Source organism: Aspergillus nidulans, chromosome VIII (assembly GCF_000011425.1).
Source record: "Aspergillus nidulans FGSC A4 chromosome VIII".
Taxonomy (NCBI): Eukaryota; Fungi; Ascomycota; class Eurotiomycetes; order Eurotiales; family Aspergillaceae; genus Aspergillus; species Aspergillus nidulans.
The window spans coordinates 1,960,846-1,985,303 of NC_066264.1; the positions used below are offsets into that span (position 1 = coordinate 1,960,846).

At 50.1% G+C, this 24,458-nt stretch overlaps 8 protein-coding genes across 8 annotated transcripts, besides 1 other annotated feature; 3 read left to right on the plus strand and 5 right to left on the minus strand.

The window, feature by feature from the left end:
* Positions 1 to 24,458: part of a sequence feature (contig 1.14 1606..364334(-1)) that runs on past both edges of the window.
* On the minus strand, positions 48 to 2,816 carry ANIA_00937 (putative C6 transcription factor; the record flags this gene model as incomplete). The annotated part of the gene is made up of 9 exons (XM_050613275.1): positions 48 to 75; positions 158 to 623; positions 685 to 995; positions 1,048 to 1,834; positions 1,893 to 1,974; positions 2,036 to 2,438; positions 2,580 to 2,650; positions 2,683 to 2,700; positions 2,742 to 2,816. 9 exons carry the CDS (start codon positions 2,814 to 2,816, stop codon positions 48 to 50), a joined length of 2,241 nt encoding a protein of 746 aa, XP_050469103.1.
* ANIA_00936 (threonine--tRNA ligase MST1) lies at positions 3,339 to 4,922 on the minus strand (the record flags this gene model as incomplete). Its single annotated transcript, XM_653448.2, has 1 exon — positions 3,339 to 4,922. Exon 1 carries the CDS (start codon positions 4,908 to 4,910, stop codon positions 3,339 to 3,341), a length of 1,572 nt encoding a protein of 523 aa, XP_658540.1. The 5' UTR covers positions 4,911 to 4,922.
* ANIA_00935 (uncharacterized protein) lies at positions 5,389 to 6,232 on the plus strand (the record flags this gene model as incomplete). The annotated part of the gene is made up of 3 exons (XM_050613276.1): positions 5,389 to 5,651; positions 5,845 to 6,011; positions 6,075 to 6,232. Exons 1-3 carry the CDS (start codon positions 5,527 to 5,529, stop codon positions 6,230 to 6,232), a joined length of 450 nt encoding a protein of 149 aa, XP_050469104.1. The 5' UTR covers positions 5,389 to 5,526.
* Positions 7,114 to 9,161, plus strand: ANIA_00934 (uncharacterized protein; the record flags this gene model as incomplete). Its single annotated transcript, XM_653446.1, has 2 exons — positions 7,114 to 7,119; positions 7,716 to 9,161. The coding sequence occupies 2 exons, from the start codon at positions 7,114 to 7,116 to the stop codon at positions 9,159 to 9,161; spliced, it is 1,452 nt and encodes a 483-aa protein (XP_658538.1).
* On the minus strand, positions 9,452 to 11,366 carry ANIA_00933 (protein crhC). Its single transcript, XM_653445.2, has 3 exons — positions 11,053 to 11,366; positions 10,712 to 10,992; positions 9,452 to 10,593 (listed from the first exon to the last, which is right to left on the minus strand). The coding sequence occupies exons 1-3, from the start codon at positions 11,138 to 11,140 to the stop codon at positions 9,745 to 9,747; spliced, it is 1,218 nt and encodes a 405-aa protein (XP_658537.2). The 5' UTR covers positions 11,141 to 11,366; the 3' UTR covers positions 9,452 to 9,744.
* On the minus strand, positions 14,405 to 16,395 carry glr1 (glutathione-disulfide reductase glrA; the record flags this gene model as incomplete). The annotated part of the gene is made up of 3 exons (XM_653444.2): positions 15,792 to 16,395; positions 14,903 to 15,735; positions 14,405 to 14,838 (listed from the first exon to the last, which is right to left on the minus strand). Exons 1-3 carry the CDS (start codon positions 16,196 to 16,198, stop codon positions 14,405 to 14,407), a joined length of 1,674 nt encoding a protein of 557 aa, XP_658536.2. The 5' UTR covers positions 16,199 to 16,395.
* pbs2 (protein pbsA) lies at positions 16,614 to 18,961 on the minus strand (the record flags this gene model as incomplete). The annotated part of the gene is made up of 2 exons (XM_653443.2): positions 16,614 to 17,365; positions 17,420 to 18,961. 2 exons carry the CDS (start codon positions 18,959 to 18,961, stop codon positions 16,952 to 16,954), a joined length of 1,956 nt encoding a protein of 651 aa, XP_658535.1. The 3' UTR covers positions 16,614 to 16,951.
* On the plus strand, positions 21,506 to 23,527 carry ANIA_00930 (Auxin Efflux Carrier superfamily). Its single transcript, XM_653442.2, has 4 exons — positions 21,506 to 21,882; positions 21,942 to 22,108; positions 22,166 to 23,397; positions 23,451 to 23,527. Exons 1-4 carry the CDS (start codon positions 21,591 to 21,593, stop codon positions 23,512 to 23,514), a joined length of 1,755 nt encoding a protein of 584 aa, XP_658534.2. The 5' UTR covers positions 21,506 to 21,590; the 3' UTR covers positions 23,515 to 23,527.

The window sequence follows — 24,458 nt, forward strand, 5'->3', positions numbered from 1 at the left end:
TTCGGCGTTTCGGACCGTTTGGGTTTCGAAATATACTGTTTTATTATTCATAGTGCTGGAGTTGCTATATACCCCCTGATGTACAACGTATAAAGATTATGTGCAATTCATTTTCAACATAAATTCACAAAGCTAAGACCGCCCAACCCATCCATACCCCTCCGCAGGCGTCATATTCGTCGTAATAGGTTCCGCATACGAAAATGCCTCAAACACCTCCGGAGTGAACTCATAGGAAGCGGGATTTTCTAGCGACATTAACGGTTCCGCTAACCCGTTGAAATCGTGCGTTACTGCTGACCGCGGAACATCATGATGAGATGTACCGAATTCCGACGCGTACATGGACGGTTGATAGGGGTAGAACTGGTTTGTGGATGCGCTGATATCGACGCGTGCATGAGAGATCGTAGAAGGGGTTCTGTGGTGCGTGGAGACAGGGTGAGATGTAGGGGGTATGTTGGACAGAGGATATTGATCAGCGGGAGAGTGGCGATGTGTAATTGAAGGTTGTTGTGGTTGAGGGTGTAGTGCGTTTCGCTCTGGAATGGATAGTTCGATTTTGTGGTCCACACGCAAGCGTTGGATTTCTTGGTATATGAGGCTTAATGCTGTAGTGATCACTAGACATGTATAGTTAGTCGGTTTGACCATTGAGTGGACACACGTTCTCTAGATACATACCAGGACTGGAAACGCTAACGGCTTCTAACGCAGAGATGCAGATCTTCAATTTCTCCAGTGAGCCCGGAGCCGCGAATTTCAGCGCCTGGATCTCGAGGAGAAAAATTGAAGCGGCCGTGTACACGCTATAGGCGATTGAGAGGACGATGTGACTATCCCCAAAAGTGCGCCGGTACATTGTAAATATCGAGAGGATGGCAGTTGCGGACGTCATGCAGTGAACTAGGTGGCTCTTGTCGTACGCCTCACGGCTCCATTTCGAGCAGAGAATAGGCCGGTGAGTCAGGATGTTGATAGTATGATAAACACAGCTTGATCATTGTCAGTTTAAGTCAACACAATGAGGGCCGCATTTATACGCACTTTAATGTCACAACGTGACTGGGAGGGGAGTATGGAGGCAGATCTGTTGGGATGAGCTTCAGATGCTCCGGTAGTTCATCCCACCATCCACTCAGGTTGCGGGATTGTTCGCGAACGCAGGTATGAAACTCTGCCTCAGAAATTCGACGGTTGTGGTCATAAATATGAACCAAAATCTGATTCAGAATTTCCATCAAACCACACATTTCTATAAAACAAGACGTGGAGCGGGCCTGCGTAGGCGGGTATTCTGAACCGTCGGCAAAAACAACCCCGTGGGGAGTCCATGACTCAGTCTCAGAAGTATCGTCCAGGATTGTCCTCGGAGGGCAACCTTGCGAGCTTTGCAATGTCGGAGACCTGCCGAAGTACAGAGACATCATTTTATCCCAGAAATAACAGCTCCAGAAAAGCCGGTTCCGGATCTCGATATCCTCGTCACTCAGCTGAGCGGAGTCCGAATACTTGCGGCTGTCAATGGTGATCCCTAGGTCATCTAGCATTCGAAATGCCATTCCACTATACAGCCATGCCTGAGTTCTGTTCCCCTGCCCACATTCACGTGCACTCAAAAGCAGCATAGTCTGGATAGTAGGTATATCCACATGGCCGTCTCTGAGCGAGTCATGAAGACCTGTCACCGCACGATGCCAGAACACGGCTCCACCTTCATATTGTTCCAAAAGAGGACTAATCCTTGGTTCCGCCTTACACCACCGTACCGAATGCGACAGAATTGCGTTGAGTAAAGCGTCTGAATAGTACGGGCCGTTAAGTTTCATGTCCCCTTTGTGTTGGAAAAGTCAGTGCGCTTGTACAAAGGTGCTGGTGACGGCGTTACGTACGAGTGAATACGGGCCTGTAGACGAAGTTGAAGAGTGGCTGGATCCAGCACCAGTGAGAGTCAAGAAGGTATTGAAACGGTTCCTAGTACGGCAGCTTGGTTAGTCAACAACAGATATCAAAAAGTGAATTTGCGCAACCATACAGGCATTGTAGCCATCTGCTCAATCGCCCTCTCCCGCCATGCATTATTAACCAGCCTTTCCTTACGACCGCCCACTCGCGTAGCAAGCTGGGGGTTCGGTACAGCTGGGTTCAATGCACCGCTCGGAAGTTGGAATAAACTCGTGGGCCCATGGAAAGAAACTCGTCCATCATGTTCGACTTTGAGCCCTTCAAAGTCCCTCGATAGGCCCTGGTCACCGCTCATCTCATCATCTTTATGATTCGAGCTCGTGGAATTCAGGCTGTTTTCGTTTGTTGAGGCGGCAGATGAAGGGGTTCCCGCGGCAGCATCTGAGGTCTGCTGGCTGCGATGTTTTGCCAGAGCCTCTTCTAACTCTGCAACTCGCCTCTCCAACTGTTTTGTGTAAGCCAAAGTAGGAGCTCTAAAACATCAAGCGTCAGCAAGTGATGTAAAAGATCGGCAGCCGCCCGAGGATCGGTTGCATATATTAATGCAGAGCTAGCCAACGGGAATCGGGAAGATAAGAACGTCGGAGTAAGATTCGGGACGGACTCCAACTCACAAACTATAGACGCATGGGGTCCCTCGTGCGGCGCATCGCGAACAGGACGGACTGGCTCCGTTGCATTTTACCTAGAGCGAATTGCCGGTCAGCGACAGGGAACACCAATTCGGCATCTATCCGAGCAGATAAAGAGGACGGGAAGAAAGAATGAAAACCCACTTTGCGCTTGCGACATCCTTCGCATGAAAAGGCACTCTTTCTGGACGGATTGGACTTCGATGGCGCGTCGGCCATGGCCGATGATTTGGCTTCTTTGACCATGAAAAAGCAGCTGAGATCGCCATGAAGACGAAAAGTCGGGAAAAGGAGGGAGAGGAGATCGGACCAAGCCCAGCTCAATTATATCAGAGGCTCTAGACTCCGAAAAGTCGCGAGTCCAATAATAGAGCCCAGGATTGGTTTCTGACAGTTTGATCCCCTCATCGGAGGGCTGAGCGACATCGCAGCAAGGCGGGGGAGATTGGAGAGTGGAACGGGGACTGGAGACAGAACCAGACAGTTACTGCCGCCCTTCACATTGCACTGTTTTGGGCAAATTCGACGATCCACAAACTAACGCCCTCAGGGATGGTCACGATGCGCCTCATTTTCAGCTCTAGATCGCTGGCTGCGTATCTCGTACTCCGGGAAGCCTCGCGTGCTCCAAGTCGACAAAATCATAGACAAACACTTTCGTCAAGAGTCTTCAAACTCACGCTTTACTCTGTGGCTACATGGTTATACTGTACATAGGCGGCTCCTAAAATCTTCGATATATTATACAAAGTGCTTCTCCAATTGCACCAATAAGTCATGAACATCATCAACCGGCAACGGAATCGCCCGTGGTTTTCGCAACGCTTCCTTTCCCACGCGTTGGGTCAGCACTGCCTGCAGCTTCTCGGCATTATGGTCAGGTTTGCTATTCATCTGGCCCGTAATATCGACGCTGATCCGGCCCTCCGCAAGATCCTTGGGACCGAGAATGAAGATGAGGTTGTATTTCATCTGCTTCGCCCGCTGGATCTTTTTGCTTAGTGTCTGACTGCTCGTATCGACATCGATCAAAAATGTAGAGTCCGTCGCTGACAGAGGCTGAGGTATTCCATCGGCCGCATTCTGATCAAGAGCCTTAAATCCTGAGATTTGCGCTGCTGCTTCATGCGCCTGCTTCACAACAGCGTCGTCCTGGTTCACGGTTAATATGATGCCCTGCCGCGGTGATAGCCAAAACGGCCAGCGGCCCGAGTATTGCTCAATGAGCAGGGCAAGGAAGCGCTCAAGAGATCCAAAATTCGCCCGGTGGATCAAGACGGGCGTTGCCCTTCCAGGCGTCGCTGGATTGTAGTCTTCCTCTCCCTCTGCAACTTGGTACTCCAATTCAAAGCGCCGTGGCAGGTTCATGTCCAGTTGAATAGTAGACAACTGATGGTACTTGCCAGCCTGGTCCTGAAGCTGGATATCGATCTTGGGCCCGTAAAAAGCGCCGTCACCTTCGTTTATCGCCCAGTTTTTCCCGGTCTGGTCTAGAGCTTCGCGCAGCTGAGCTTCCGCACTGTCCCACAGCTGGAGATCGCCGATGAAATCCTTTTCGGGCCTCGTAGACAGCACGAGTCGATAGGGTCCTAATCCAAATGTGGTCATCACCAGGTCGACAAACCCAAGCGCGGATTTGATCTCTCCTTTAATCTGCTGCGGCCGACAGAAAATATGGCCGTCGTCTTGGTGGAATCGTCGGACGCGTGTGAGGCCGCTCAGCGAACCAGAAATCTCGTTTCGGTGAAGAGGACTGAAGTCGGCGTAGCGTATAGGAAGCTCGCGGTAGGAGTGGTTCTGTGACTTGAACAGCAAACAGTGTCCCGGGCAGTTCATCGGTTTGAGTCCGTAGGACTCATTCTCCCCAGCCTCACCCTCTGTATCTCCCATTGCTCCTCGCCCACGCACCTCATACATGTCATCTTTGTAGTTTTGCCAGTGACCAGAGACCTCCCAGAGCGATTGTTTATATATTGTCGGCGTCAGGACTTCACGGAACCCGTACTGAAGATACTGTGTACGGAGGAAGGAAATAAGCTTGTTGATAATATGAGTGCCGTTAGGGAGGAAAAGAGGCGACCCGGGACTGTAAATAGATGTGGTGAAGAGATCTTGAGCAGTTCCTAAAGCGCGGTAGTCGGCCGAAGACGCAGCTTGGTTTTCTGAGGGCTGTTGTTGTGCCTGTTGATCAGAGCAAGAGCACGGCCGTAAAGACGTTGACGATAGCCATTGGACCCTGGTCGACGGATATCGGCGACTGACGGGTTTCGTAAATGGTATTGTATTTCGTAGTAACGGATAAATTCGGCGCATGTTGGCTTTGCGAAGAACGAAGAGCTCTTCAAGCGACCGCGGATTAGTCGACTGACCGATCGGCGAGTCGCCGAAAGCCAGTGGTGGACGGATCCCGTGATGGCCTAGTCTGGACCACCATTGTTCCAATGTTTACTAGCGCCCAAGAGGCATCTATGTCCGGTTACTCTGAGTAGTACATACTACAGCCCCTTGTTTAGTACTATAACAGCTACATTATTTACTACTGCTAATAAGATACATGTCAGCTCATGAATACAGATGATACTAGTATAACCTCTAAGAATAATAAAAATAGCCTCTTATATTATCTATTCAGCTTGTAGTCACCTTCGTAGCTCATAACTACATAGCATCATGTGACTTGCTAATAACACCCGAAAGCAACCTCCAGGGTCAGGCAACTCTTTCATCACCTACAATAAAAATCACGCCCGGTCTCTAACACTGAGCAGGTATATTTCTACTATGCTCAGAACCAGCATATTCGAGAGCGGATACGGTTGAGAAGCTGCACCTTGCCCGTGATGGAGTCTTCACATCACCTTCCGCAAGACGATGATGTCTTGTCCTCAAGTTTCTCAGTCCTTCAGACTTCTACTCCAACAACACCGCAATGTCTAGACTCGCTATCACCAACCTCCTCGGCGCTAGTGTGTTGAAGTACGATCGGTATGCAAGCTGTGCTGCCGCACTTCAAGACAGCCTCATACGGACCATGGAGTACTTGATTTTTCAGGCGTCAGTGCAGAGGACTTCCGTTTCCTTCCGTCTGATAATAATAAACTGACAACAAGTATATTAGTCAGAACTTATCTCTCCAAGGAGGGGTCAGCCCTTTTTGGTTGAATGGGAAGTTCGATATAGACTTTTGAAATCCGCCAGACTCTCATGCAAACTTCTCAAACGGGCTGCTCACGCTCAAAATGCCTAGATTCGCTCACGAGATCACCACAGGCCTGTTCAAAGCTATAGTTGACAATCAGCTTTTCGCGATGGGCGTATTCGACGGATTCATGCTGCTTGCCGCGCCCCTGACTGCACTCTGCGCCGAGATTGGCAATCAATGCAAGAGGACGGCTGGAGACTCCCAGATCTACAGTAAAGGCGTGCATTACAATCGATATTATACAAGCTAGCAATTTGATTATTGAAGTTTGGCAGCTTGGCAGAAGGGCTTGTACAGTTTCCTCTTGAAACCCACCCTCTCCCGCCATGCGAGTAACATGTTGAGATCTCTGACGGAGAAGCAGAGCTCCAGATACATGGATGGGAGATGGATCAAGGTTCACGTGTTGCCTTTACAATGGAAATTCGGCTAGAATTCGCGATGTTTGTGGCGTCCGGCTGCCACCAATTCTGAACAAGACATTGTTATGGACAGCAGTACTCTGGTTGCATTTGCCAGAAGGTTCTGGCGTCATCAAAAACAGGCGCTGCAAAGCTAGTAGCTGCCTTCTTTTGATATGTGCTGCCTTGGTTGCAGAAGTGTCAAAGTACTTTTGAGAACTATTCAACTGATGGATGAGCAGGGCTCGTGCCTTGAGTGCTTACTCTGGGCCTAAACAGAAGGTTTCTGTTTATTATAGGTTGCTGGATCTTTGCTCTGGCTATATGTTGGCGTTGGTTTACATTCCCGAGGCATTTTTAAGGCTAAATTCTTACTGACACCCTATGATTGTCACTTTTACCTGAACCTCGGGCAACAATAACTTACATCCTTATAATATCATTGTCTTCCCTCCTTAAAATCCAAAATCATGGGAAATTTGCAGCTTTTGGCTGAGTATTGAACATAAAGTCTCCGCGTTGCGCCAATGAGAGAATGTACCACCAGGTTTGACCTTAGTAGTAAACATTTTGTACACCCAACAACGGGTTACAAAATACAGCTGGTGATCTCGGAGAAAATAGTGAAGCTACGCAGAAGCCTAATGAGGTGATGTTATAATATGCCCAATAAAGGCAGAATATAGCTGTATCAGCCACAACTACGTAGCCTACAAAGGCGGATTCATTTGAAACGATGGGCACAATAAACGGGATGGCCCTCTATGCGATGCTCTTTAAATTCCCACTTCCGTTGTCTAAAATAATAGAGAAGCTTTGAACTGAATTCAGTACAGATCACCCTGCTCGACAGACCACCTGGTCCTTGGCCCCGCGGCCTGTAAAGAGTGGTTTTTCCTGGAAGTACATTAACATGCAGGTAAGAGGTTGGTTATGGCGACTCCTAGAACGGCGCCGAAGTACTTATGGCCGCTAACTGTCACCACTACATAGAGGATATCTTAGGCATACCCTTTCTAGTGAGAATTGATCTTATAGTCAAAACTATCAGGAATCATAGACCGCAAATTCTAATTGAACAATAATATGGACAATAGCCAAAAGGCCAACAGTGCTAAGCTTAGCTCAGCAAGCCAGCTAACCAATAATGGTTAATGTAGCCCCTCCGGTCACCTGACTTTGTATGATTTAGCCCCGCCATGCTGCACCGGTCGCCGATGACAACAACCAAATAACGTTAAATATTTCTTCTTAAAACTATATTTTTAAACTAAAAGTAAAAATATGAAGCGTCTGTTGAGTAAAGATGATACCTAAGCTATAATATTTTTACCTATCAGGCTACGCAGATTACAAGGGTTATGGTGCACTTGCCGCTATGAAGGGGCCGTCTGAACCATCAGACGTTTTTCTAATTTCCCCGCCAGCTTTCTTTAGATCGACACTGTATAAGAGCTTGTGTTCTTTACAATCTACCCCACCACTAATTTATCACAATAATCTTGATCTTTCTAGATATTCACACTGCTGCTGAAAGCTGTTCCGCTTATCACCCTCTGGGCCGGCGATTACCAAGATTTCTCCCTCGAACGCGATTTTTGGGCTCAAGACTGGATAACGCCAATATCAACTTTGAGCGCTAACTCAATGTCTGCTTCAGTCTTGGGTGAATCCTGGGTGGTAGCCTCAGCTCACACCGAGGGAGAAGATGCCAAAGGTGGAAGCTGCTCTGAGGTGCCGGAACAGACTCGATCGGTCATAGAATCTGGATGTAAACATGGATCCGAGTCTACGACCTCGTCCGTGCCAGGACCAGAGTTGATAATGCCTTCAATCTACGAGACTCCAATCACCGAATCATCTTGGGTTCTGCCGAGTGTGCGGGCAAAGGCAGAACATACTACTCTCAGGAGAAGGCATCAATCCTCCGCTGAGCCTGCCAGGGCAGAGAAGGCGGCTCCCAATACACCAGACCAGAACGCTCATTCGACCGCGGCATGTGCAGATCAACCGCGTTCCCGTCTGGCGTTGTTTGAGGCAGCGATCCGAGCCATCATCAACATCATCCTTTGCGCCGCAATTTCGCATCTGCTTGTCCTTCCTGAGCTGGTGCAACAGTATCAAGCCATGTGCTCCATAGGTGCCATCTCGGCGCTATACCCATCCAGCTGTATCTCACCGCACGTGCCGCACTTTAGCTCCCATAAAAACAGCCAATGGTCAACCCCGGAAGCCGTTCTATCATCTCAGGCGCGGCTAGAACTCCTGTTCAATGCAACCCTGCGTGAAATGGCACCCCTCGACAATGCTCTGAAACAGACAGAGTCTCAACTCCGCACAGTCGAACAGGAACTGAGACTCGCGCAACCAGGCACGAAACACGAGTTGGACCTTGAATTCGAGAGCTGCTGGCGCGTCATCCGCATCGCGGCGTGGAAGTTCGACTCCCTCAAGGTTGACCTCCGATCTGCAGTCGACAGTCTCGTCTCAGCGGGCAATGTGAAATCGAATTTTGCACCAAGCGAGTCGCAGGCCTCTATTGCCCACGATGCTCGTCTATCTACTCAGATGCTACGTCGTGAGGCATACGTTAACCAGCTTATGACACGCATGCGCTCCAAGGCCGACTCCCTTGCCGCTGACCTTGCCACGCTAGATGACCATCTCGAGTCCATCGAAAACATCGTGGACCGTGAAATAAAACACTCGTACTTTCCTTCGCAGCTAAAAGACTCATCTAGTCGACTATTGGCTTTTGTAGACGTCATTGTGCCTCCCGGCGTTGCGCTCCCTTCATTTCTCAGTGCGCGCAGGGCCGGTAGGCCCGACGACAGCAACGTCGACCCCGCATCTACTACCCCTTCTCCGAAACTTACCCTATCAGAAATCTTTGGTGAAGCTACAAGGCACCACCGCTCCGTCGCTAGGGTAGCAAGGAATCTATCCAAGCAGCTGCAATAGTTTTCGGGAAATAGGAAACACTGCCCATTCGGCCGTCCACTTAATACTTTGACGACGCATCATGACCACAGCAACTCGGATGAGAATCAAATTTGACACCGCGGATACGGGACCGGGATTTGGCGTTTTTGGGCATTTACAAATGTACGATTATTCATTTCGGTATACATAGGGGCATCTGAATACCACGTTGAGGAAATGGTTCCTTGTTTCATTATTATCTAGGCAGTATATACCTTGTTGCAGTAACCTTGCAGCATCCATGCCTCCAGTCCACAATAAGTTCAAAAAAGAGAGACAGCAAAAACCAGGGCCACCGAGTCATAACATCACGCGTAAGCAAGCATAAATTGCCCTGGAAGGCCTTGACAGCAAAATTAACAATCGGAATAATTCGTTAAAAATCCATCGAGATGGTGCAACATTTTCCAGACCCTTTTAAGGTGCAAGAGTGGACATGGGGTAAAAAGAGACACCAACCCATTGCGCGCTTCATAAAATCCAATCAACCAATGTATTCACATCATTAGTATGTGCAGCGCCTATTAATATCGTGGACGCGAATGGGAGAAAAGTGATCAAATTACAGCTGGAGCATAGCGGCCATCATGCCCAAGACCGTGAAAAGCCCGCCAGCGGAGCGGGTCAGGGACGAGGCAGCGCCAGTGAACTCCGGGTCCTCACTAGTTTCGTTGGAGGTAGGCGTTGCGCTGCCAGAGTCTGAAGGGGTAGAGGAGGCTGAGTCGGACTCAGAGCTGGACCCAGAGCCGGATCCAGATCCAGTCTCTGTCGCGGTGGGAGAGGCAGGCTCCGACTCAGAGCTGGAACTGGTTGTCTCTGAGCTCGAGGTCGGGGTGCTAGTCTCGGTCTCGGTTTCAGAGTCAGTGGCAGAGGTGGTGGTTGTGGTTGTTTCGGAATCGCTGCTGGTGGAGCTGGTAGGTTCGGCCGTGCTGGTCGTAGTGCTAGATGTTTTGGTGGTTTCCTGAGGAGGAGTGGAGTCATCGACCTTGATGCTCTGCCAGTCGCCAGAGTTGTCGGAATAAGTGTACTCGGAGCCGGGGTAGGTGTTCTCGATGTGAACAGACTTGATGTACATGGTGAAGGGCCCAGCGCTGTAGTCAGTCTGGCCACCGGCCCATTCGATGGTGCCAGGTGCGTTGTCGGGATCGCCACCAGCCCAAATTCCGAGCCTCAGGCGTGCGGGAGTCTGGGGGAAGCGGCTTCCACCCTTGGCGTCAGCATAGTTAAGAGTGCGGACGGTGTTACCGTCAATAATCCAGGAGATGGCGTCGGGCGACCATGTGACGGTGTAGGTGTGGAAGATCTCCTGGGGAGTAGCGACGGCTTCAAAAGTGCCGCGGTCGTAGCTGGAGGTGTCGCCCTTGCCGAAGTAGTTAGTCTGAACCTGGGTGGTGTCGCCTCCAAGAACCTCCTGCACAAAACAAGGCGATTAGCTCAATTCCCGCGTGGAAGTATGCATGTGCGGATGACAATCAAATGTTTGCTTTTGAGACGATGCGAACGGCGAAAAAAGCAATTATGGGACATACCCAGTCAACCTCATCGAGAACATCCGACTCAATGACAATGCTGCTAACGATACCAACACCGGGCGCAGCCTTCATCACCACTTCGGCCTTTCCGAAAAAAAAGTAGAAGTCGGTGTCGATGGTAGGTGCATCACCCTTCTTTGCCACGGTAAATTCAGCACCATCAGGGCCGAAAGTGACATCGCCAGAAGCTTTGACCCAACCGTCCAAGGCAGATTCACCCTGCGTAAAATCAGACGAGAAAGTCTTGCTGTTCAAGCCTGGATCAGGATCGCATGTCTCTGGTACAATGTTAATCCTCAATCAACAATAAAGACAGCTTTAGATTAGGAGGCACCTACCTTCCAGAGGATTGCAGTCAGTAAATGTCTGAGCGACGGCGAGAGGAAGCACTGAGGCTAGTGCAGCAGCGTATCGGAGATACATCATGGACTGTATGGCTCAAATGAGTTCTTGACGAGTGAGTGGAAACTGCAGTCCGGAAACGGGGAACCCAGTCTATTTATGAGAGGGTCCTTGGAAGTAAGCTTTCCAGCTGGCGCAATCGAAAGAGAGTCTGCCCCAGAAAACTTGAGGCTGTACTTCCACCAACGGAAAAAGCAAAAATAGCAAAGATAAAGCGAAGGATAGGACGAGGGTGATATGCAAAGATGGGTGGAGAAACAAAGTGAATATGTCTGAGTCACTTTCAGCCTCTCTAGAGGATCAGGCAATAGCTATAAATACTTTCTCCTGAGCAACAAAGGCCCCAAGAGTCAAATTGATACGACCAACCACCGAGAAAAAGTTCCTCGCGCCGCCAACTAGGGAGATTTAGAGTCCAGGATCTCATTGGAGGTAAAATCAGCTGTGCCCCTGGTTGCCTGGGGTGTGATTTAGTGAATAATGAACTCATGCGGCGCCGATACGAGTGGCGCCCAGGCTGCGACTGAAGGCCCAGAGCCCAGGAGGACTCGTGGTCGCGCAATCTGAATCGTATAGACAATGTGATTGAAGGAGAGATGGCAAATGGAGCCGATGGCCAGCGATCTTGCGGTGGAGGGAGCCCCATTCTAAGACATCATACTGTAGGGTCCCGTAGGCGAGGTCCGTGATGGTTCGTCCGCTAGCGGAAGGGTGGGTTTGGCTGAGTGGAAACAGCAGGCCGGGATGATCGTTAGCACAACCCGGGGAAACGCTAAGAGTCTTAGTCCGACCAGACACTTATGCCGAGCAGAGCAAGTTAAGGTAGTTCCACGAGGCCGGAGAAAAGGAGCTGAGCATTGTAGAGGAAGCGTGTCCTACAGTCTGTGGCAATTGCAGCCGCAAGCAGAAAAACCTCCGGATTCAGGAAGGAGGGAGGGTACAAAGCAGCCGAGGTCACATTCTGCTCGCTTATCCTCTGCTGTTCCCTATCCAATCAGTATTGTGCCTAGTTTCACCCTACTGCGGCGTAGTCTCTCTAGTGGGAGGCTGGAGGCTGGAGCGCCCAAACACTCATGTCAGTCATCCTCGTGGTCGAGGGGCTTTGCTCGTGCGCCGTGGAAGAGGCCCCGTAGCGTGGTTCCACCCAGCGCTTTCTGGGATTCTCTCGGTCAGCCCGGGAAGGAAAAAATGATTTTCTTAGATGATTTTCTGTTGATCTGTTTGAGGATTGTCGCAGATGTTCTGGATGCTGTAATCATGACTGTCAGCATGGCGTAACCAGCGACAATCCGCGACGTGACGACGCAACCTCGCACTTACAGTAGGATTTACAGTCCAAAGAGATACTTTGTCAGGAGATTCGATGTCTCAGCCAAGTGATAAATAGTCGCTGTTTAGCGTGAGAAATTAGCAAGCTCAGATAAGAAGATGAAGAGGGATGCGGGCAAGGTCCGCACGTCTTACCCCGTATTGTAAGGACCAAAGGGGTATCGGCCGGATGTTTTCGCCCAGCCTTCAGGTCTCTCGGCTCACAAGCCCACGATTGTTTCCACGAAAAACTGAATCATCCTCAAACTAGCTTGAATGGCTGTTGTTGACTCTCCGGTTGCCCTGCAGATTGATCCTAAGAGAAGAGAATAGCGATCTCTGGTAAAAGGCGAAACAAGCCGCTCATGTGATGGATCACTGATTCTATCAGGAGGGACAAAGATAGAAAGCAGAGCCGACCGGCTGGGCTGAAGCTGACACTGCCACTCTCCCACAATAAGGGTGCATCACAAAAAAGAAAAAGGGTCCCTTATCGCGAGGCTGGAACTGCGAACCACTCACTCCTACAGCTGAGTTCTAAACCATTGACATTGAGAGCCGAGGGTGTTGAATATTCTGCCTAAGGCTACTATTGTTGCCTGAACTGACTGGTGAGTGATGATGACTAACCACTTTCCCAAAACGGGCTTGTTGAGGGAGCGACGACGCTGGCAACAACGATTGGTCGATTGACAATCAGTTCAACTGTTTCAACAAATCAACATGTGTCGACCTGACTCGGCATCAGGCACCTGACAAACCCCCGCCTTTGTACATCATGCCCTCTCTCAACAATCCCTTTACACCTCACACTCTCTTCTTTCATCTTACGTTACTATCTTACTATGCATTGATCACCCAACACACTCCCTCAAAACCAAGGATAATACCTCACCATGGCACCGAAACCGAAGTCGTCTTCGCGCCCTCATAGTGTCTGTGTCTCCCGCGCAGCCTCGCCCGCCACAGTCTCTCTCGTCTCCACGCTCCCAATTTCCGACCCAGAGCCTTCTGATAACAACAAAGCCTATATCCCGCTCTGCTTCTGTCTGATCTCGTTCGCGGTCATGATTTGCGTCAACTAGGCCGTACGCGGAGCCTCAACGTATGCCGAGGCTCATCAAAAGGCGGTCTGTCGCGGGACGAGAGTGGTTACACCGAACAAGAGCTGAGGCCAAAACGTTACCATCCCCATAGCTTCGTCTCCGCCCTGAAGGCTTAGACACGCCGCTACATAGCCCGCGTCCAGGGCAACATTGAACTCAATCTCGACAGTCGAACGAATCAATGTCGTCCACGTCACAACGTTAGCCTCCTCTAGACATCCATAGAGATCTATACCGATATATGAGGTGTGATTGATGGACTATCGCCACGGCATCCTCATTACAACAACAGCCTACCAGCGTCTAGCGCTTAGCACTTAATTCAGCCGGTTATGCGCCATGGTGATACGAACCCATCCCACGAGACCCCGAGATCATTCAGGTGGACAGGCTTGTCTATGCACCTTGTGTTGCACAACTTGAGATGGAAGCTATTACGAACGTGCGGCAGGATAGCGACAACCCATGCTCACGTTTAGTATCCCTCGACTCGCTCGAATGTTCGAGCTTGGACGCCCAGTTCTGGGACGATTGAGTCCCAACTGATCACATTTATTTTATTCATATGGCTGGAAGATGATATCGTGCCCTGGTGGCATACGATATCTCCGGCAGACTATCCATTATTAGCGCGGCGTCTAGCGGATACGCTAGCGGTTACATTCCGACTATGATATATACTGCTGATTTTCATACTGCGATCTATTCATACTTGAGAAGCGATCACATTCGTTATGTAGCTCATTTTCATATATCTTATAAGTACAAGCATAAATACAAAAAATTCAAATACGTACTATCAGCCTCGATTATCAATAATCTCCGGCATAACCTCATTCAGAGGTTCTATGTGAAAACAATTCCTTCTATCCAACTAACGCAAAGTAACAAGCTCTTCCGCACTAGTAGGATGAATAGCAACACAGCTGTCAAAGTCCTTCTTCGTAGCACCCATCTTCACGGCTACTCCAAACCCTTGCGTCATCTCCCCAACACCGAGACCCAGAAGGTGCAATCCAACAACCTTCTCCTCTGGTCCTGCAACAACCATCTTGAACTCAGTTGGGTTCTTCGCCTTCTCCTCGGGCGGGAAGACGGAATAAAACATGGCCGGGAAGCGGGTGTGGTAGACCTTGACGTTCTCGTCGCCGAAGCGCTCGCGGGCTTGCGGCTCTGTGAGACCGACGGTGCCGACCTCAGGGTGGGAGAAGACGACTGTTGGAATGTTGTCATAAGAGAGTTTGGCATTTTTGAATTGGGGTCCGCCGAAGAGGCGGTTGCCGAGTTGGCGGCCGGCAGCGATAGCAACTGTTGACATATTAATAAGAATATTTCCTCAATGGATTTGAGAAGAGTAGAGGCTGTAACATACCTGGGGTTAGCTCGGCCTGACCTGTGACATCGCCAATAGCGTAAATGCCCTCGACGTTGGTGTTTTGGTATTCGTCGACAACAACGTGCCCACTCTTGTTGAGTTCCACACCGGGGATCTCAAGATGCAAATCCTCAACTTCGGGGACACGGCCGATAGCCCATAGGAGTTCGTTGACCTCCATCTCCGAGCCATCGTTCATTATCAGCTTGAGAAGCTTGTCCTTGCCCTTGCCGTCGCGAAGGAGCTGAACCTCCTTGATACCAGGGTGCTTCTTGTGAACGTGAATGCCGACGGCCTCGTATCGCTCCGTCATGGTCTTCTGGATCATTGGATCGAATTTGCGCAAGAAGGTCTCGCCACGGATGAACATGTGTGTGTCAACGCCGACAGTGCCCATGACACCTGCCAGCTCGACGGCGATGTACCCCGCACCAACAACAGCAAGCTTAGGGGGCAGCTCCTCAATCTCAAAGAATCCATCGCTACTAATACCGTGCTCAGAGCCCTTGATATCCGGAAGGCTGGGTCGGCCACCGGTCGCAATTAGGATGTGCGGCGCAGTGTACCGTGTCCTGCTGCCGTCCTGGTTGGTGACCTCGATGGTCTTTTTCTCAACGAAGCGAGCCCGGCCGTGCACGAGGTCAATTCCTTCGTTACCCCAGTTTTTCTCGTATACGCCATTCAACCGCTCAATTGTGGAGTCGCGCAGTTTCTTGAAATGTGTGTAGTTTACGTCAATATTATGAGGGAGGTCATAACCGTAGTGGCGGCCGGCCTCGATCGATTCGGTGATGGAAGCGAAGTTCCAGGTCATCTTCTTGGGGACGCAGCTACACGGGTATCAATCAGCAATGCGCTGGTTCACCAGGGTCGAGTCATTCCATACCCAACATTAACGCAAGTACCGCCAGCGCGTCCACTCTCCACAATCAATGTCTTCGCTCCGTACCAACCGGCAGCTCTACGGCCACTACCGCTACCACCGCTACCACCACCTAACACGATATAGTCATACTGTTTTGTCTCCACCGGCGGCATGTTGCTCGAGTTCGCTGCAGGCGAAGTGGATGAAAATTGTCTTGTGAGCGAGGCCAGACGCAGCCCAGTGGGAGTGGAGATAGCTGAGCGAGATGAAGAATCCAGGACTCCTCTCTTCTGGTTTCTAGTGGCAATGCCGTAGCTTGTGTAGGCTCGATTGGATTGAGTGATTGGCGAACAGACGAGAGACGAACGGGTGAGCCGAATCTTCGACGCTTGGGCACTTAATGACCGAAGCGAGGAGCGAGAGAGCATGGAGGGAGATTATTGACGGGCACCCGAAGGAATAAAAGGAGGGGGAGGGGGGAATCTGCAGGCTGGATTGGAGAGAAAAAGCTGGCGGGGAGCGAAGCCGGAGGTGCGAGCTTAGGCGCAGGATGACGCTATCGACCACCAGTGCTGGGAAAATAACCGAGTAATACTGACAAATAATGCACAACAGGAAGCAAAAGATTATTCCAAGTTAACTGAGAGTTAGTAACCTCCTACACTGTAAAAATCTAGTTTTTTTACTGTTTGCCTTATTCCCGGACTCATCCAAAAAAATCGTAGACTAGCAACATTACTCAGCACTTATTATGCCGGTTGATAAGCATTAGGAATGTTGAGACTATTACTAAGGTGTGGAAGCATATGGCACAAGCTCGATCCTTCTGGTTATACTGAAATTGGAAGATAATACGGTACATGGGAGCATTCATACACTGTTGTATTGAGTAGGCCCTGCTCATCACATAGGAAAAATCGAAGCAAGACCGCACGTTCATATCAGCTAGCGGTTTTCTTTCATACAAAACACCACCAAACGTGGCCCATAGCTGACAAAACGATTTCAAAAAGCCAGACTGTCTGCCTGAGTGGCGCCAGCGCCAGAAGTTCTTGGAGGTATGCGTCGGAACAGCAGCAAAAAGAGGGTATGGCAGAATTAATGAAACAGAGCAAATGCGTAGGCCGTAGGCCTTGCTATGTGTCTTCATATAATGGTGGTGAACGGAGGCGTGTAAATGGCTATTCTGGCATGGAGGACGCAAGCGAGAGGTTAGCGATGGGAGGGTCATCAAGAAGCGGGCTCCCAGGCACGGCATCCAATGGAACGGCGTGCAGTGCTGGCTTAGTTTCGTCTTTCAGAAGCCCATTCAACCGTTTCTCCAGCCTATCTTTGACCCAGTCCGCAACTTCCTGATCATCTGTAACTGGTGGTGTGACGTCGCCAGATGCGCCATCTGCAAGAGAAACGGATGGTACGTCAGGGTTATCCGAGTCAGGAGGTTGCATTAATGAAGATAACCAAGGATGTCGGATAAGCATGTTGTATGTGGGACGTTTTTGAGGGTTTTTGTCAAGACACGCCCTGACGAAGGAATGTGCGTCCTCAGAGTACTCGGATTCCGGTAGATTCGGAGCTTCACCATGCACAATGGCCTAGTACCCAATTGTTAGTTGACGAAGATGAAAATTGAATTGTAGAATACTGACATGTAGCTGACTGAAGATGTTATTGAAAGTTTCTGGGGGGTAAGGGTACCGGCCGATGGCGCATTCAATAATGGACAATCCCAAGCTCCATATGTCACTTTGGACACTGTAGGTGCCGCCAGAGGCCCCTGACTGCTGCACTCCACCTCCTGCAATGCGCTCAGGTGCCATGTAGCTCTGGCAGCCTATGTTCGTCTTGGCGATACTGGCAACCAAATTTCCGCTAACTCCAAAGTCACAAATTTTAACCTGACCTCGTGTGTTAACAAGAATGTTCGTGGGTTTCACATCTCTGTGGATGATGTTATGATCATCCTTGAGAGACTTTAACCCCATAACAGTAGAAAGCGCCACTTTGCGAAGAATGTTCTCGGGTATACCATCGCCGTAAAGCTTGTCAACGGAGCCGCCATCCATGAATTCAACGCAAATGTACACAGCACCTTCCTGGAAGAAGGCACCGTAGAAGTCGATAATGAACGGTGAAACACATCGGTGGAGGATGTCCAACTCCATGATGATTTGCGCAAACTTGCTCTCGTCCAACTCCAGCCGAATCTCCTTCATAGCCATGACGGCGCCAGTCAGGGAATCTTGCGGCTTCAATTCGGTATCTGAACCGTCAGACCCTTGAGGTCTGCTGACAATCCCACTCAAGCCTTGTCCAGGTTTGCGCATGTGCGGGCGGCTATGCCGAACCTTGTATACAGTTCCGTAATTTCCCTTGCCCAATTCATCCATACGATCCACTTCATCTAGAGAGATGCTGAAACTTTGGCCGGACGAGAACTCGATCCCGCCTCCGTGGAGGACGGCTTTGTTCTTGAACTTCAGGGTTCCCGATTTCGTGTCAATGTACTCCGAATACTTGCTGAAAGCTGACTCTCCACCTCCAATCGGTCCACCGGCGGGGGACTGACCTCCAGCTGCCGGATTGCTTGGTCCAGTAGCATCTGATAGTTTGAGTCCGGGCTTCATGCGTTTCGCCGCCAGGCCACCTTTAGGAGAGCCGCTCACGGGAGAGCCGCCACCGACAGTAGGAGCGGAAGCCCAATTCTTCGGAGGTCCTGGACGGTGAGTTGGAGGAAGCCGCCCTGAAGCGGTTGGCGCCAATGGGCCGTTCATGGCCGAAGGAGAGTTATTACCTGATAATGGACCAGATACGCTGGGTGTGCTTTGTTGACCGCCTTGCGAAATCGCTCCTGTCGAGACGGACTGGTTTAGGTTGGGAGGAACCCCTTGTCTTGAAAGTTGAAAAGCCTTCATCTTCGCTAGAATATCCTGGCTCGCACTGCCTATGGAGGCCTGCGGACGGGTATTGATCCCACCACCACCGCCGCCATATCGTGCCGCATTGACCTGGCCGATATGTGTGGAAGAGGGAGTGATCCCAGAAACCTTATCAGAGGTTGAGCGTAGGACCGGTATGGTCTTGGTGTTAGGCGAAGAAACTTCGTCCTCCAAGGTAACAGGAGCAGAGTCGCCATCGGAATGAGGAGAAACCGGCGGATTCTCCGCAGCAAAATCGTGTTCAGCGCTCATGGTCGATAGATCGTGATGCTATGATCAAGGAGAACCGGTGGGCGGCAAAGCCGGAACACGCTCTCCAGCACCTTTGGGTCGTCTGACAATGCTCAGCGGCTCGGGAACATGAATTGGAAACGGGGAAAGCGAAGCCGGTTCGGTCGGGGAGCGAAACTGGCGAAAAAGGGAAGTTGGCTGACGGGCTGATAAACAGGACTGCACTTAAAGGACAGGAGGCAGAAGCGGTTGTCCGGGTAGAAATGTTCACAACGCCTCAACGCGGGGCAGAACCTTGGGCCTCTATCGGTTGAGAAACGATTAAACGAAGAAGCTCAGCGCCGAACATACGCAGCGTTTTCTCCGAGAAGAAAATCGGGTTCGAATCGAACAGAGTCCAAAGCAATCGAAGTTGGGTGCTTGTATTCCTTCGTCTTCTTCCAAGTTCCCGCTTGGAATTTCCAGGTTTGTTGGTTGGGCTGTGGGGGACGGCGGGGAATTCAAGGTCAAAGGCGGTTTAACCGTTCGACATGCCAGCCTTTTATGACTACCAGGCAATATCGATATTGATATATTAATCTCGCGCAAAGCTCGATATTACTTCCCCAGTTATCAAGATGAAGTCTGTGTTGCGGCATGCCACACCAGCCAATCAGCAGCTTCGCCACCGCGCGTCGCAGCTTTGCTAACGGCCGACTCTTCAATCGTCAATCGTCAGTCGTCCACGAGAGCTTGCATCATCCCGTCTCACCAGATTCCATGATCTCACCTCCTTCTACCCAAGGTCGCCCAGCAGCGGTATGCAATCACGCTGAATTATCCTTGATGCGGCCCAATATCAATTATCCTTACGGGGTCGCCGAACCGGACTGTAGTAATGGCGACAAACGAAGCCGACTTTACGTCTCTTTTGGACGGAATATATGTCTCAACCTACGGAATGGAGTATCGATAAATCAGATAACCTCTGATAAGTTGATAATATGCCTTTCGATAATATTCCTTCTGTTAATATGCCTCCCTGTTATTCTTGATGTGCCATAGTCGCCATTGGTCGTGGGGTCGGGCGTAGTTAATGTATTGTGTAAATCCACACAGACATCCAGCAGTCTGTGGCGAAACCTGCCGATGCCGTCCTCTCCAGCCACAGTTTTGATCCTCGTCGGATCCAGCCCTCTTGCTCACTGAGCCCAATTCATGCGACATTAGACCGATCATTCTCCCGGATCCCGAGTATATTAAAGTGTACCCTGCCGGCACCCGCCCGATACTCGCTGAGAGAGCCAAGGGATGTTCCTCTTGTCTGGTCCGCCAAGTTACACTAAGAGGACTGTCTCTGTTTGGTAGTAGTTATTTCGTATGTATAGGTATTAAAACATCTTTACGTGCTGGAAAGGCTTCAAATTACGCGGTAGCCTGGGACCTGATAGAATCATTGAGCTGAAGACAGAAATATATTATGTCTGATGCAAGTACGAATATCAAGGGCAATACTCTGAATATGTTTTGAGGTTTCCTTGCTTTGGCTTACGTGTACTTTCATATTTTATGCTCTTTGTTCTTTTGTTTGTCACCTCACTTGTTGCTAGATGTGGCTGTGCTGAAGACGATTCTCCAGACTAAGAGGTATTCTGTACCTTGATAAACTTTGATGCTCATGCCGATCATGACATATCCGAGAAGCGGACCTCCTGGGCAATCAGTGTGTCAGGTTACGGATCAGATCGACAATCAGTATGGAGTAGTGGCAAGGGTCTGCAGCAAAAGTACTAGATAGGCGCGTGCAAGATGACGAGTTGTTGAACTCAAGGCTCTATATGAGGCTTGATATTGCCTGGGAAACTGCTGTGAGTTAGCTGTCGTCTATACAAGGGTCCAAAAGTTGATCGATCAAGTATAGCAAGAGTATCCTTGTCTCGTCAAGGCCAGCAAAACATCAAACCTACACCAGTACACTTTGCTCTACAGAGTATGCACCGAAATTTTAGAGAGCAGCGCCATGGCGCGCCTGCTATGACGTTACCGCCAAGAGCACTGCCTTCTGTTTTCATTTTGTAGTTCATAAGCCTACGCCGTACTACATCAAATGTCAAACAGGCCGTTGTCAGAAAAAATGATGTTCCGATGGGATAGCCGTATCGGCTTTGCCGATAGCATTTCTGACACCCATGAGCTGTATGAGCATACAAAATCGTGGTGGTCGGGGGTTTGCGAGTGGAGGAATACCAAACTCTTGGCGCCCGACTAGGCCGATCGGTGCCCTATCAGCACATCCGGTCCGAGCATGAGATCATGGCAGGACAGCCTGCTCGATAGACATCCAGGCCCAGCTGCTGAAATCATCATATCGACAGACCAGGAGAAGCTGGTCATTTTTCTTTCTCACAATGCTGTCTTAAAGGCTTCAGTCTACCATCAACTATCAAGGATTCTTCATTGTGAGATTTCAATCGTCACATCTCTTTGAGCTCACCCTATTGCCGCCTTCGTAGGTTCCCACTTGCCCCCAGTCTCCTAACTTTATCACAGACAGTTCCTGGGTTTTCAACCACATTCCCATCACTTGCGTCCATCACCACTACTTATCTTCATTTGTAGCTGATGCCTAGATCTGTCTAGGGACAAGCTAGCACCTCTCTATCCGCCGTCGATGGCCTTTTTTTCATCACCTCGATCTTTTCAGAATGCCCAGTCGTTGACTTCTCGCCAGTTTGTGGCGCAAACTCAGATGGGCGTCAACCCTGGCATACTGCAGGACATCTCCAGCCCGCATTCGAACCATCCTCCATTTTTGCACTTAGTGCTCCTCGTCTTCGAAGCTGTTCTGGAAGTTGTCTGCGTCAGCCTTCCGGGTTATATTGCTGCTAGGGTGGGCATGTTTGATGCGGACGCCCAAAAATTTGTTGCCAATCTCAATGTCGCTCTGTTTACTCCATGTTTGAGTAAGTGCCGTACCCATTGCACATACGGAAAATAATCTAACTTTGTACATTCTGAACAGTCTTTACGAAGCTCGGTTCCCAGCTGACGGCGGAGAAACTCACTGACCTGGCGATCATCCCTCTCATTTTCATTGTACAAACCGCCGTATCCTACTCCTGCGCGTTCGTGGTTTCACGATGCTTTCGGTTGAAGAAACGACCGTCAAACTTTGTGGCGGCTATGGCAGTAAGTAGCTCTGTGGAGTATACGTGTCTCAGGTGGTTAATTTCTGCTCCAATTTAGGTCTTCGGGAACTCAAATTCACTCCCCATATCTCTTGTCATCTCTCTTTCGCAAACGCTGAATGGCCTCCACTGGGATCGAATTCCTAACGATAATGACGATGAAGTCGCAGCGCGCGGTATTCTCTACCTGCTCATCTTTCAGCAGCTCGGCCAGCTCGTTCGCTGGAGCTGGGGATACCGTGTTCTTCTTGCACCAAAGGAGCGATACATTGAGGAGGGGGAAAGAGATAATGGAGAGACGGTAGTCGCGCAAGGCCGAGAGCGATATACCGACAACCCAGAGCAAGTGGATCCGGACGAACCCTTGATAAGGACAAGGGACTCCTCCGATGGCTCTACTGAGCAAGCAACTGGCTCGAATGATGACTCCGATGTATTCCACTCCGGGGAAGCAACTCCTGTGAACACGCGCAGTTATTCCTACACGAAATTGCCGCATTCTGGACATGAAGACCAAGCTCACGACCAGTCGCCCATCCTTGGGCCACCTCCAAGTGGGCCGTTTCTCCCCCGTCAGGACTCTCGTGGCGACATCTTGTATTTCCCGAACGTGGAAGTCAACCCTCAAGATAACACCCTCGAGCAAGGGCCACTGTCCCGATTCAAAACTTCGATGGGTCGTCTCAGGGTTCGAATCGCCAGCGGTTGGGCTCGGTGGACTAGCGCATTATACAGTCGGCTGCCACCAAGTCTCCAGAAGGTGTTATCGAAGTGCTCAGACTCTACTAGCAGATTTGTTCGAGGTGTATGGGACTTTATGAACCCGCCACTTTGGGCAATGCTGGTTGCTATCATCGTTGCTTCAGTGCCTTCTCTCCAGCGCCTATTCTTTGACGACGGCACATTTATTCCAAACTCGGTGACTCGCGCAATCAATCAGAACGGTCAGGTCGCCGTTCCCTTGATTCTTGTGGTTCTTGGCGCAAATCTGGAACGTAACACGATCCCTCAGGAAGCGCTTGAAGATACAGAAGATGCTGAAACGGAGAAAAAGCTTATTATCGCGTCGTTATTGGCCCGAATGCTTCTGCCAACTATAATTATGGCACCGTTTCTGGCTTTGATCGCGAAATATGCCCCGGTCAGCATTGTGGACGATCCCATCTTCATCATCGTCTGCTTCCTGCTCACTGGAGCTCCGTCGGCTCTACAGTTGGCACAGATTTGCCAAATCAACAATACTTATGTTGGCGCAATGTCGAAATTGTTGTTCCAAAGCTACGTGGTTTGGTAAGTCCTCAGAACCTAAAACAGGAACAAGAACAAGCAACTGACGTATGTAGGATTCTCCCATCAACCTTAATCCTCGTGATGTGTGCTCTAGAAGTTGTCGAATGGGCGGCGTAAAGTTGTCTGCGTTGGGGGTTCTTTACGTATCATTAAATTCTTGTATTCTTACTGGTGTTGGGAGTACAGGGTGTTTCAAGCAACGGTGGTATGGGAAGGGATTCCTTTGGATTTTTAGAATGCGATCCATACTTTTGTATTGAGATCAAATATTCCATGAATAACGATGATATAAGCCGACAAGTTCGGACTGAACAGCTAGCAGCAACCTGGTCCTGCCGGGCTCCAATGCGTAGAACTACATGGTTGCTTCACCAAGAATCTCTGCCTTAGGCCAAGATCACGCCATCAACTCCTCTTTTCCTCGTGCCCATCGTCTCCGAACTCCGGTCAACCTCCAGCTCCTTCGCCTTCATCTGTGGCTCGTCCGGTTACAATTGTTCTGAGTTAATTAGTTCAGTTGTCGGTGTATCGTCATCAACTTCGCTTGCTTCGCTTGCTATCCCGACTTAAACCATGAGCATGGTTTGCCTATCGTTTAGCCGCCTCTATTCAGTACTTCTTGCCCGAACGCTGAAGTCCGACGGCAATAGCAGTGCGGGGAGACGGGTGGAGGACAATCTTGTGTGGCTGGCCGCAGTAACCCCAACAAACTCTTCAGAGACGTCATTCTAAGCTTCAAGATAGCTCCATCTAATGCACTGATCTGATGATCGCCCTATGCAACATCGTGGATCGCGATCGTACAGAATCTGATCCCTGCAGTGGTCTTGACGGTCTACTCCGTAGGTATCTGCGACTGGTCTCCAGAGACCCAACACCATGATAAGGCAGCGAGCCTATCATAGCATTCCAGTCCCAGGTTGCGGTCGAGATGCCTAGAAGGTGTCGCGTGAGCAGCTGCGCGGATCCGATGTATCTGAACCCGATAAACTCCATGGATCGTTGCGGCTCATGCTCTCCTTTTCCCCATGCGCCAGGAGCAGCAACATGATCACGCCACA